The sequence below is a fragment of the Linepithema humile genome, chromosome 5 (genome assembly GCF_040581485.1).
Source record: "Linepithema humile isolate Giens D197 chromosome 5, Lhum_UNIL_v1.0, whole genome shotgun sequence".
Classification (NCBI taxonomy): Eukaryota; Metazoa; Arthropoda; class Insecta; order Hymenoptera; family Formicidae; genus Linepithema; species Linepithema humile.
The window spans coordinates 16,748,665-16,760,882 of NC_090132.1; the positions used below are offsets into that span (position 1 = coordinate 16,748,665).

At 36.2% G+C, this 12,218-nt stretch overlaps 3 protein-coding genes across 8 annotated transcripts in view; 1 reads left to right on the top strand and 2 right to left on the bottom strand.

The window, feature by feature from the left end:
- Positions 1-40: 40 nt before the first annotated feature.
- Positions 41-2,883, bottom strand: LOC105669397 (tax1-binding protein 3 homolog). Its single transcript, XM_012362336.2, has 3 exons — positions 2,740-2,883; positions 1,985-2,113; positions 41-1,881 (listed from the first exon to the last, which is right to left on the bottom strand). Exons 1-3 carry the CDS (start codon positions 2,794-2,796, stop codon positions 1,693-1,695), a joined length of 375 nt encoding a protein of 124 aa, XP_012217759.1. The 5' UTR covers positions 2,797-2,883; the 3' UTR covers positions 41-1,692.
- A 62-nt stretch (positions 2,884-2,945) lies between these two features.
- mRRF2 (mitochondrial ribosome recycling factor 2) lies at positions 2,946-6,926 on the top strand. Of its 4 annotated transcripts, none has more exons than XM_012362331.2 (5): positions 2,946-3,086; positions 3,813-4,039; positions 4,115-5,886; positions 6,042-6,188; positions 6,261-6,926. In XM_012362331.2, the coding sequence occupies exons 2-5, from the start codon at positions 3,865-3,867 to the stop codon at positions 6,420-6,422; spliced, it is 2,256 nt and encodes a 751-aa protein (XP_012217754.2). In that variant the 5' UTR covers positions 2,946-3,086; positions 3,813-3,864; the 3' UTR covers positions 6,423-6,926. The 4 variants fall into 4 exon arrangements, with proteins under 4 accessions (XP_012217754.2, XP_012217752.2, XP_012217753.2 ...); XM_012362329.2 differs by lacking the exon at positions 2,946-3,086 and adding an exon at positions 3,270-3,377; XM_012362330.2 differs by lacking the exon at positions 2,946-3,086 and adding an exon at positions 3,372-3,713.
- The window catches only part of kay (transcription factor kayak), a 30,354-nt gene continuing 24,600 nt past the window's right edge, over positions 6,465-12,218 (bottom strand). For all 3 annotated transcript variants that reach the window (XM_012362334.2, XM_012362333.2, XM_012362335.1), the window contains exons 2-3: positions 8,271-8,705; positions 6,465-8,109 (exon numbers count right to left, since the gene is read on the bottom strand). In XM_012362334.2, coding sequence (XP_012217757.2) covers positions 7,534-8,109; positions 8,271-8,705 — 1,011 coding nt within the window. In that variant the 3' untranslated portion in view covers positions 6,465-7,533. The remainder of the gene's footprint in view (positions 8,110-8,270; positions 8,706-12,218) is intronic.

Consider the following 12,218-nt stretch of genomic DNA (forward strand, 5'->3'; position numbering starts at 1 on the left):
AAATCTTCTCAGATTAGGACAAATAAAGTAACAATAAGAATAGTTTCAACAATTTCTTTGGTTTTTTTTTATAACATCACTGTATTCTACATTGTATTCTACAATTCATACGGAATTTATATTTGCTTTGCAATCATATCTTTGACACATTCATTGTTTATATATATACATAGTATTGCATAACGTTTCGATTATCATTGGACTAGGACTATTGTAACATATTTAGCATATCTCAAAATTGAGTATCCTTACATATATCATGAGAATTCTTCGAGAGTTTTTCGTCCTACTTTTTCCGATGTTAAAATGAGATAAAATACATAATTATTTTTATCAAAATGCATATCAAAAGGTATAAAATACATTAAAAACTTGCTCTTTGCAAAAAAGCAAAGAGACAAAGTACAAAAATTACTTTGTTTATGTATAGTGTATCTTTGCAGCATAAATTGTTGACTAAAAAATGTCAAAAATGTAATAAGATATTCGTCTGTAAATTCATCATCTTCATATTTGAAGCTTTTCTCCACAGATATTTTATCTAATCCGACTTTGTATATATAAATGAGATTCTTGGAAATAAATCAACGTATATATAATAATATTTATTGTGATAAAAGATTATAATATTCTCTTTTATTCTCATAACAAATTGGAATAAATCATATGACTTTTATATCTTTTCGAGATATCTTATAACATTTTAATAGTTAAAACTATGTTAAATGCATGCAGAAATATCTCATTAGCTAATTTAATTTCTAATTGATAGAATCTTAATAAAATTTGAATAAAATACAATATTACAAATTGTAAATGCATTAGGTACAGTTTGGAATGTCTTGTCACTTTTTAACCGCCGATTTTACATATTACGCATATTAAAAAGGGTAGATTAATTTATCACAATTTTAATAATATATATAATATAAAAAATAGTATATATTAAAGAATTAATAATTAATGTATATAAATTGTTCTAAAAATTTGTCTAAGAAATATACTAGAAAATAACTGTTGTATGAAATACTATAAATATTTTGAAAATTTCAAAATTCTCAAACATCTTTTCTAATAATTTCAAATATTAATATTATAATTTCATCCATCCTTGTCGTTACAGTTAAAGAATATACTGTTATATACTGTTACATTTATATTTAAAAAATTGATATTGTATATATTATGTATGGCTTTGACTATAAAACTATGGAATGGCTACACTTAGGTTTGACTGAAATGCACAAGGAAAAATACATAAATATGAATAAATATAAATTCTTGGCAGTGTCCTTTTAGAAAAAGAACATTAGTAATCCATGTCTTCATAGTCAAAGGTTTGTGTAAGTAAATGCAACTTTATTATACTTTGGCATTTTTTGTTTTAAATTTTTTTTATAAAGATACTAACAATATATCATATTTCTATGTATGATTGTATATCTATAATTTCCACTTGCCTCAGGTTTGGAATAAACAGAGAAATTTTAATCATTTCAATTATATGATTCAACAATATTTTCATATTGTTAACTAATTGTCATATATATTAATCAATATATATACGTAGAGATAAAAATTGCTAATATTTACGGTAATATTTGGCAGAAAAATAGATTGGATGGGCAAACCTTGTTAAAGTATAATATGAAATAAATATTTCTCAAACAATAAAATTTTTTTGGCATATTTTTAAGTACTGGTGACACCCTTACGAGCTACTAAAAGATTTAGGACTGGATGCTTTCTTATATAAGAAACTGCTTTCTTATGAGTTACCATTGTAAAATCATAACCATTGCATTGTAATATTTTATCATGCATCCTAAGACCACTCTTTGCGGCTGGTGATCCTTCATGTACTTCTGTTACATATATACCCTAAAAAAAAACATTTATGTTAGCTCTTATATATATAGCATTAAAATAATATAAACTATATAAAGGTAATATATATTTTGAAATATACAGTATAATATCTTACATTGTCTGTATAACCTTGTGGACTTTTTGTGAAGTCTTGGTCAATGCCACCTCCGATTTTAAAACCACATTTCATTACCTCCTCGCCATTTTCATTAATTTCTGTCTCTTTATGTAATGTAATTGGTATCTGAAATCAATCAATTAATTAGTATATAATATATATGACATAATGTACAAATACAAATCTAGAAAACATTTAAGTTAATCCTTTAAAGCACAATGTAAAAGAAATATAAATACTTGACATGCAATTTCCCAAATGAACAAAAAGATATCTTTTAGATCCCTAAAAGATATCTTGCTATGTCTTGAAATGTCTTACATTTTTAACGAAAAGATATCTTTTAAGAATCTAAAAGATATCTTTTTTAAGAGATATTTTAAAAGATATCTTTTAAGAGATCTTTTAGATGTCTATAGATATCTTTTAGATATTCTATAAAGATATCTTCAACGAAACTTTTTTAGACATCTTTTAAATAACTTCTAGATATCTTTTAGAAATATCTTGAAGACATCTTGAATGAAATATCTTTTCGATGTCTACAAGATTTCGATGTTTACTGGGTTGACATGCTACTCGTAAAATTTTTATCATTATAAATATTAATATAAAACAAACAAAAATTTTAAACATAGAACCAGAAGCATTGCAAAGCGAAGAATAAAAGAAATAAAATGCAATACTTCTAACAGTAAAGGGCGTGTATGGCATCATGAATAAAATACATGACAGAATTTAAAAATACATACACTTAGGCACTCCATCGCAGTACCCGGCTGATGTTGAAAGGCCATTTTCGCGCACATAATAAGGGACTAGGGCTCTGCCACACGTTTTTTTCAATAAATTCTTTCAGTGACTCACGTACGACTGATCACTCACGCCAGCAGCACGATTAATAACAAATTCTCAACACGTTCTGGCGTCGTGCGTCGTGTGTCGTGCAAACGTGATGATTCGAGCAAACAGAAACTTGCAGTACGCTTTTAGCTAGCGTTAGAATAAAACTTTTTATTAATTTTGGAGTGCGAACAGATGATCACTATGTGGACTCTGAATGAGCTTCGATGCCTTGACAGCCATACACAGTATCAAGGTAGATGTCAAGACCACGCAAGTGAATCGTGCATAGGGAGCAGCATAGGGTTAAAGTGATACCAGCTAAATAAATTTATTAAATGCTTGATTTTATAATATTCGTAACAAAAACGAATTTAAACGATTCTACAAACGATTAATAACATCATAGAGTTTCATCAGCTCCTAATTTGCATCCAAACATATTTCCAGTCGAGCATGAATTCATGGAAATTGGATCTGATGTTAGCCAATCTGTCACTCGACGTCGACAGAAACAATCATTTTCTGAACGCTGCTTTTGCTTGTTGTGTGTATCCACGTGATAATTATCATATAATTGCATTTTTCTCGAATAAATAAGTAATCTTGTAAAAATGAAAAAACAGTTCGATTATTTAACAAACCTAACATTTACTTCATACTACACATAATTTGACATACGTTGACACAAATAAGCGCTTCTAGGTTACCATTCATATTTCATTTTATTATTTTTTTAAACAACAATACTAATAAAATTTGTAAGAAGTCGATTTTTAAATGTGCACTTGTTCACTAAAAATGACAATTAACATATGACTAATAAATACAATATTTTAAAGAATTTGCATTGTTTAACGGCTAATAACAGTATAGAAGAATGGTATAACAAATTTAGTTCACATTACAGAATATAAGTTAAATATAAAAAAATTTAGAAGAGATGATAAGAAAGTAAAAAACTGATTTTATGTTCATATAGGATCCACTGGAGGAAAAAGAAAAGAGCAACTTTTAAACATTGACAGATACCAATGAACACAAACATTAAAAGAATGTTGAAACATAATTTCTTAAAAACATCCTGGTGTAAACTACGTACACGATATATACACAAAAATGCTTCCCTCCCAAAAGGAGAGCTCAAAAGTAAAGAGTGTGAGATTACAAAAATACGTAACATTGGCATATTGGCACATATCGATGCTGGTTATTATTGTTTCTATCATGTTAAAATATATTTGATTGGTTAACATGTTTCAATACAAATATATTTTTCTTCAGGAAAGACTACCACAACCGAGAGGATGTTATTCTACTCGGGTCTCATCAAAAATATGGGAGAAGTGCATCACGGCAATACAGTGACTGATTACATGGATCAGGAACGTCAACGAGGGATAACCATCACCTCGGCTGCTGTCACGTTCAATTGGAAAGACTATCGCTTCAATTTAATAGATACTCCTGGTCATATTGATTTTACCATGGAAGTAGAACAAACTTTGCAGATATTAGATGGTGCAATTGTAGTTCTGGATGGTTCTGCCGGTGTAGAAGCCCAGACTTCAACAGTTTGCAGACAAGCAGATAGATATAATATTCCTCGAATAATTTATGTTAACAAAATGGACAGACGAGACGCTGACTTTGATATGAGTTTACGATCTATCAAGTCCAAATTAAATGTCGAGACGTTACCTATACAGATCCCTATAAAGGAAGCAGAAGGTTTTGAAGGCATTGTAGATGTGATAACAATGGAAAAGTTAACATTTGATAAAAAACATCAAGGCATGAATTTAATAAAAACAAAAATAACCGAAAATGACGATGGAAAATTATGGGACATCGCTAGTGAACAAAGACAAGTATTGACTGACAAGTTATCAGGCCTTGATGACAAACTGGCAAACATCATTATAGAGCAAGAATCCCTGGAAAATGTACAGCCGCAAATATTGGTCGACTCCTTGCGCAGAGTCACTCTAAGTAGAAAAGGTGTACCTGTAATATTAGGAAGTTCCTATAAAAATATCGGAGTGCAGCCTTTGATGGACAGCGTCATTCTCTACCTACCGTCGCCGGCGAATGCGGACAATTTAAATCCGTATCGATGCTTCAAGAACAATCTGGCAGCCAGAGTCTTCAAGGTCGTTCACGACAAGCAGAGAGGTCCGATTACTTTCTTCAGGATTTATTCCGGCAAAATGAAGAAGAGCCAGAAGTTGTACAATGTGACGCGCAAGCAGAGCGAGCAGTGCACTCGCCTGTACATCGCCTGTGCCGACGATTACGAGGAAGTGGCTGAAGTGAGTTATGGTAATATCGCGGCTGTGGGTGGACTGAAAAACACCGTCACGGGTGACCTGGTGATGACGAGTGCGTCCACAGCTAGTCACGCTAAACAGACTATGCTGAAAGAGAACCCGGATCGGCTGGACTATGTGAACAATTTCTTCGCGTCGGGTGTGAACTTGCCTGATCCCGTTTTCTTCTGTTCCATAGAACCGCCTTCTTTATCGGCGCAATCCGCCTTGGAGACCGCTCTTCAGGAACTGCAGAGGGAAGATCCTAGTCTGCGCGTGAGAAACGATCCAGAAACTGATCAGATCGTTCTCGCAGGAATGGGAGAACTGCATATAGAGATTATCAAGGAGAGGATAAGAAGGGAATACAAGATTGACGTGGACCTTGGTCCTTTGCAAATTGCCTATAAGGAAACGATTCAGGATGCGGTTAAAGATACGCTAGACGTGGAGCACAAAGTCGGCCAGACAAAGCATAAAGTTGCCGTAACTATGTCTTTAATACCTAATTACGAGGGAAAAAAGCAGCTGCTGCTCGACAGGTCTCCGGACAATGCGTCGAACATCGACAACATTCATCCACGAGTGATGAGTGCGATTAAAAACGGCGTGAGTGCTGGTTTGTTGCACGGCGTGAAGTTAAGTTGTCCAGTAATTAATGTTGGCGTCAAGTTACACTGGTTGGAGGTGGCACGCGGTACCTCAGATACCATCGTTTCTGCCGCTGTGTCGCAATGCATTCGGAAGGTCAGTCTACATTCTAAATATAGCATATATAAATTCCATGATATTCATATTATTTCACGTCAAACTATACCACACTCCATCATATTTTGCGTGCATGTATCATCGGCTTCGATCTCTAATATACATCTAAATAATATAATTCTACACGTGTACAGTTGCTTCAAGATGGAAATAGTATGCTGTTAGAGCCGATGATGCGACTGGAAATCGTTACACCGCAGGAATATTCTTCAAATATCAATGCAGATCTTGTTCGCAGACGTGTGGAAGTGCAACAGATCGATATGCGTGGTAATAATAAGGTGAATAGATTTTCCCTCATATTCGTAATAAATTATAACAATTTAAATCGTCATTCACGTTTTGGTTTATAGGTGATCAAAACTCTCGTGCCATTGGCCGAATTGTTAGGATATTCGACAACATTAAGAATTATCACGTCTGGTAACGCGACGTTTTCGTTGGAATTTAGTCATTATCAACTAATGACTCTTGCTGATGAAAAGGAAGCGATTAGAAAATTTAAAGGTTTCTGAAATTTGTAAGTAGAAAATAAAAAATTAATATACAGAGTAGAATTTCACTTTACTGAATTTATTGATTCAATCTAATCAAAATATATTGCAACATTATCATTGGTGCGTTACAATCTCCATATATGATTCTCAACAGCGACCGCTAAGTATGACACGGAAAGCTTTCAGTAATTAATCGGAGCAGAATTCACTAGCGCTCTATCAAAAAAATCATCAATTATTTACGGCTTCTATGCATCATAACTAGCAGTCGCGCATAAATATATTAATATTGCTTAAGATCATGCAAAAATGTCATACATAGTAAAATATATGTATGTATGTGTATATTATATTGTATGGAGGGATTAATGTTATAATGTCGTGTGAGACTGGAAAAACGACGGTCGCGTATAAAAACTTATTTATGTCAATGCAGGTGAGCACGAAAGCGAGACAATTTTTATTTTTATATGTACGATTTTTATACGTACTTACGAAAAAGCGTGAAAAAAATGCCCGCATTCGTGTTATTTTATTTACCCGCTCTACTATAATATATTAAATATACCTTTGAATTATGCAAATTGTTGTTCGATATCAAGCGTAATTCAAAGAATTCTTACTTGTTTATTATTTCTAATTTACTTTAAACGTTAAATATTTTTATATTTAACGTGTTATTACGCCCATATTTTTTATAACAAAATTTTTTAATTTCCCTAATAAAATGCATAAAGAATCATACCGCGCGCGTTTAGAGAGTAAAATTATATAAAAGAACTATTAATAACCAAAATCTAAATATAACTATTTAGATTTTTTAATAATCTTTATAATAATTTTAATATTTGAAAGTTTTAGATTTTAAATTCCATCTGAAATTTCAAATTACGATCTTGTAACAATCTATAAAAAAATAATTTTTTTTTCTTCATGAAAAATAAAAATTTATTAGAAAGTGCGATTTTATTGCGAGTTAAAAAAATTTTGTTGTAAAAAGCACGAACACAATTCGTGCAAACTTCTCTGTTTCTCGTTAAAGAAATTAAACTTCCGCGTCATGGTACTCCCGTTCGGGATCATCCTCTTCCTCGTTCGTCCCATGGCCGACCACATCGTCGTCGTGGCGTCACAAGCTCACGAGTTTCGGAGGATTCGCATCCGGGGAGCTGAGATCTACGGCGGACAGGTTGCTTCTCTGTTGCGTCGAGCATGACGGTATCAAGGGCGTGGAAACTGGAGTGAGGCCAGTGCCGCCTTCCATCAAGGACTCAAAGTTGAATGGTATACCGCTGGTCGGAGTGGTGATTGGCATAGCGGCCACATCCATCGATGGCTTCATGAAAGCCGGTGTTTCCACCGTCTTGAAAGCGAGCGTGTCCGGTCTTTCCTTCGGCTCCACGAACATCGACAGGGAATTCAGTCTGTTGTTGTTGTCCAACCCGACGGGCAGTGAATTGGGTCTGTTCGGTCTCGCTGCGGCCACTATCGTGTCGCCCTTTGCAGGGTCGGTGGCGAATTGATCCTCAATCGAAAGGTCGGATTTTATCACGGGTTTTACATCCAGCGGGGACGAAGAACGCAGCGAACGACGGCAGAGCGGTCTATGAGCTTCCAGAACAAATTCAAGTTCATCTTTCAGCTGCTGCAATTGTTGGATTTCGTCTTGCAAGCTTTGCTTTTTCTGTTCCAAGCCCTCGGTCTCCTGCAATACACAAGTATTACGTAATACTCTCTTCTTTTTCAGTAACATGTTTGTGATTTTTTTAAGGATTAAAAATTTACTATAACACATTGAAAAGATCTGCAAGTTGTATTCTTAGAACATAATAAAAAAATTCAACCATCCACAAAAGTCACGCTTACTTCGAGTAGGGCATTCGTGTGATCCATTCTTCGTTTGCGGCATCTCGCCGCTGCCATCTTGTTCCTTTCGCGCCGGATTTGTCGCCTCTCTTCCTCCTCTGGACTCATTCCAATCGTTCTAGTAGGCCTTCTGCCACCCATGTTGCGTCTAACTGGCTGCTGCGGCTGTTGCGGCTGCGTTTGTTGCTGCTGGCTCTCGACGAGAGTGGTCGCCGTCAGCGCCGGGAGATGCGTCGCCGTCGTGTTTTGCGTCTGTGCCGGAGTCGGCTGCGACGGTTCGACCAGCGGCGGCACAAAGCCGGCTTCGCGACTGTGCGACGCCGACTCGCTCGTCAGCTCCAGGAACGTCTGCTCGATACTACGGAGGGTGGTCGGCGTTAATGTCGGCGTCGTCCTGGTCGGCACACCGCTGTGCAGTCCGTCCAGAGATACCAGCTGCAACAAAATAATGGACCACGTTATTTGAAAAATATGTTTACCATCTTTCATGTGCGAACCTACTTTCGCACTAAAACTATTTCAATGGCAAGATTACAGCCAAATTCATTGCAAAATCTCTTTTTATTATCTGCTTAATACAAACATAAATATTTTTTAAAGATTAATTGAAATTACTTTCTTTTCTGTTGTTCCAATTTTGTCTAAGAATAGAAAATGATCAATCATTCGATTCGCGGTGCAAAATTTTCTGTGGTACGATTTCGTTCGCAGAAAAGAAACTGCCGCTAACGTAGAAACGATATCGTGTTATCTCCGACTTTCCATGCTGATATCAACCGGTTAATCTCGTCAAGATGGCTCGATAAAAATATCCATGATCCAATAGCCGATAACGTATCATCGCGTCACTTGGATAGATCATCGGAGTTACGATTCCAAAGGCGCATATTGTTGAAATTACGACAGCGTATCTCGCAATTAATTCGTGACAATATTTGCGAATTCTTCTCTCCGTGTTCCTCGTCTCGGTTGACAATTTTACAACACTGCGCAGTCACACGTGCGTTAACGTTGCGCAATGTCGTAATTCGCTTCGAATTAAAAGCATACTTTCCATGCTGCGGCGAGACAAACAAAAAAAAATTCGCCGTCATTCAAACGTGATTTCACCGAAAAAGAGAGACAGCCTCCGCAAACCCGTCGTTTCGCTAACTACAACGATATTAACGAGCATCTCAAATCGCAGCTCACGTAGCGACAACCTCGCGTGCCATTATCGCACCGTCCAATCGCCAGTCGGGGACGTAATCTATACGCGGCGCGCGTTTCCCAGAAAGCACAAAAGGACGCAGGAAGGAGAAGAGAAACACGTCCTTCGCTCTCTAGCGAGAAGACGCGCCGCCGCGAGACTCGCTATCATTTCTAAAATTACAAATCGCCATCCCGACCGTTTTAACGAAGGCCGCCATCCTCTCTTCGCTTCGCAATGAGAAATGTCAAATTACCGCGACGTTTAATGCAATATAGTATACATCGGAACAATATAACTGCGATGCGTGGCATCTAAATCATGATGCAGTTTTTATTTTCAGACAGCGATTGAAAAAAGACTTATAATTTTTTTAACAATAGATTTTAATCAATCGAATTAATGCAAGAAAATAATTTCTTGCGCGAAATTGGAACGTCAATATGAATCACAAGCGTATATCGTCAGATATTTAAAACGCGGAGCAATATGAAAACGATAAAATATCGTTCCTCGTTAATATGTATGCAGGAGCGATTGATGCATCCTCCTTTGGCGAGATCACGCTCCGTGATGAAGGAAAATACCGTAGGCAGACCGCTTTAAGTGTCATCGCTAAAATTACTTAGCGTAGCCCCCGAATCGCCGATTTCAGCCGTCGTCGTTCGGCCACCCACCGACCGGCTACACTGCTCTCACCCATCGCGAACCATCGCGCAAGAACCTCAGGAATGTCCGGAGCGTTAAACTTAGGCGTTACCAAATCATGTCCGTGCGAGTTTAGCGGCGTCACGGTCACTGGAAGAATTTCGGTCCCGCGTGAGAAAGTGCGAAAGACAATTCCGGATATCACGAAAATTGCTCGGGGCGATCGCATCGTTTATCTTTCCAACTCAGTATTAGCAATAATCCTTAATTGTTCGGTTATTATTAGCGCTCTACGATGATATCGCCTACGAATGTTACTAATCAAAAGTGCTTGTAAAACCATAAAAAAATCTTGAAAAATCAATATTATAAATCTTGCGATGACAGTATACGCTGTTTTGTCCATTAATGGAATTTTATATATGTACAGCTTAGTTAAACAATTATAAATTCTAAAGTTTCACTTTTTAAATTTTGCTTTTTCCCGAAACAAAATACACAATCATATTACCTCATAATTATTGATAATTTATTACTATTACCTTATATACTGTATCTTTAAAAATTTGGTTATCAAAGCAATACAGATATATCTCCGACGCAAGTCGTCGATCATTGTTTTTTTGACCCGTCAGCCAACTTTTTTACCACGGATTTTGATCAGCTGTCTCGAAAAAATCGCGCGTCGCGATCTTAATTTATTGCAGCGTCCTTCGACGCGGGCACCTTACGATTTGGCACAGAGGAGAATTCACGATCGCAAGAACGGATTCCGTTATGCTGCATTAACGAAGTTATTATCAGATGATAAATTTCGAGAAACTTCACAGATAAACCGGTTTATTGGACAGTTTAATTTTCGTCATTCTTAAAAACAAAAATGGAGCAAATACGCAGCATGATTGATGTATATATGTCAATAAGATGATTAAAAAATTCTTAATGCACGCCTAACCGATAAAATACAAAACACCGAAAAATTTTTATCTATTTTCTTTGTTAAAAAGTAAACAAAAAAAATTTTTTTAAAGATAATTTTGAAAAGAAAAAGGTTGATAAAGCGATACTTTTGTTAGTACAGAGAGATGACTTTCCGATTGTCGTCATACCAACAACTTCCGGCCATTCTGGACGTTCACCTTGCTCCGTATTGTTCGTTGCGGTATCACTTCGTTCGTCCGAACGAGTTATTACATGTTCGTGCATGTGCGTCAAGTGTCTACAAGTTTCTCCCTTATTATACACATATAAGACAGACATATGAATCATTTTCATGCACTTCGCAGTTTTCTTCTGCATTATGCAAATCGCACGATATATTTACAGTTCAAAATAAAATTTTATAATCTTCTTTTAGAAAATTTAAGATATTAGAAACTAAAAAATGTATCATTGGCAAGCTTTCAAATCGCAAAAGACTAAAATTTGTGAAACTGATCTTCTAGAATTGAGAATACAAATAAATTTTGCATGAGCGATAACACTGGCAAAGTTTCGTCATTAATAAAAAATGCGAAAACAATATTAAAATATCACGAAACATCATGTTCAATCAAATTCTTTCCGAGAAGATATCATTTCCAAATTAATCAAAGAGGAATGCAGTTCTGCGATATCCATAGATCGACGTGCAATAATAACGTTGATCCTCGGCCGTCGCTGTTATCATTGCCGCGTAAAAAAAAAAAATATAAAAACTCAAACATACATTTGTGTAAATTGCGCGCAATTTCACGAATCGCTATCTGTCCGCCTTTCAGTAGAATTTCCTCTTCTCAGTTGGAGCGAGAACGCGCGCGCGACGTCGCGCTTTTTTTTACAAAGCCGACGGCTGTGTTGGCATGCACACGCGTCTTCCGTTGTGCGATGCGGTTGCTTGCTCGCTCTCTTCATCGTCGTAACATACATGTATGCATGTCGACACACACAAATGCAATGACGACGACGGCATGCACGCACACGTATGCCGAACACGTACACGATGGGTGCGCACGCGGTCCGCGATTCTATAAATAAATATGTGTTCGCTGTTCTCTCTAATCTGCCCTGAAAGCGCGCGTTACGAGTCTGCGGACAAAGGGCGATATCAGCCACCAGAAAATCGTTGCGAA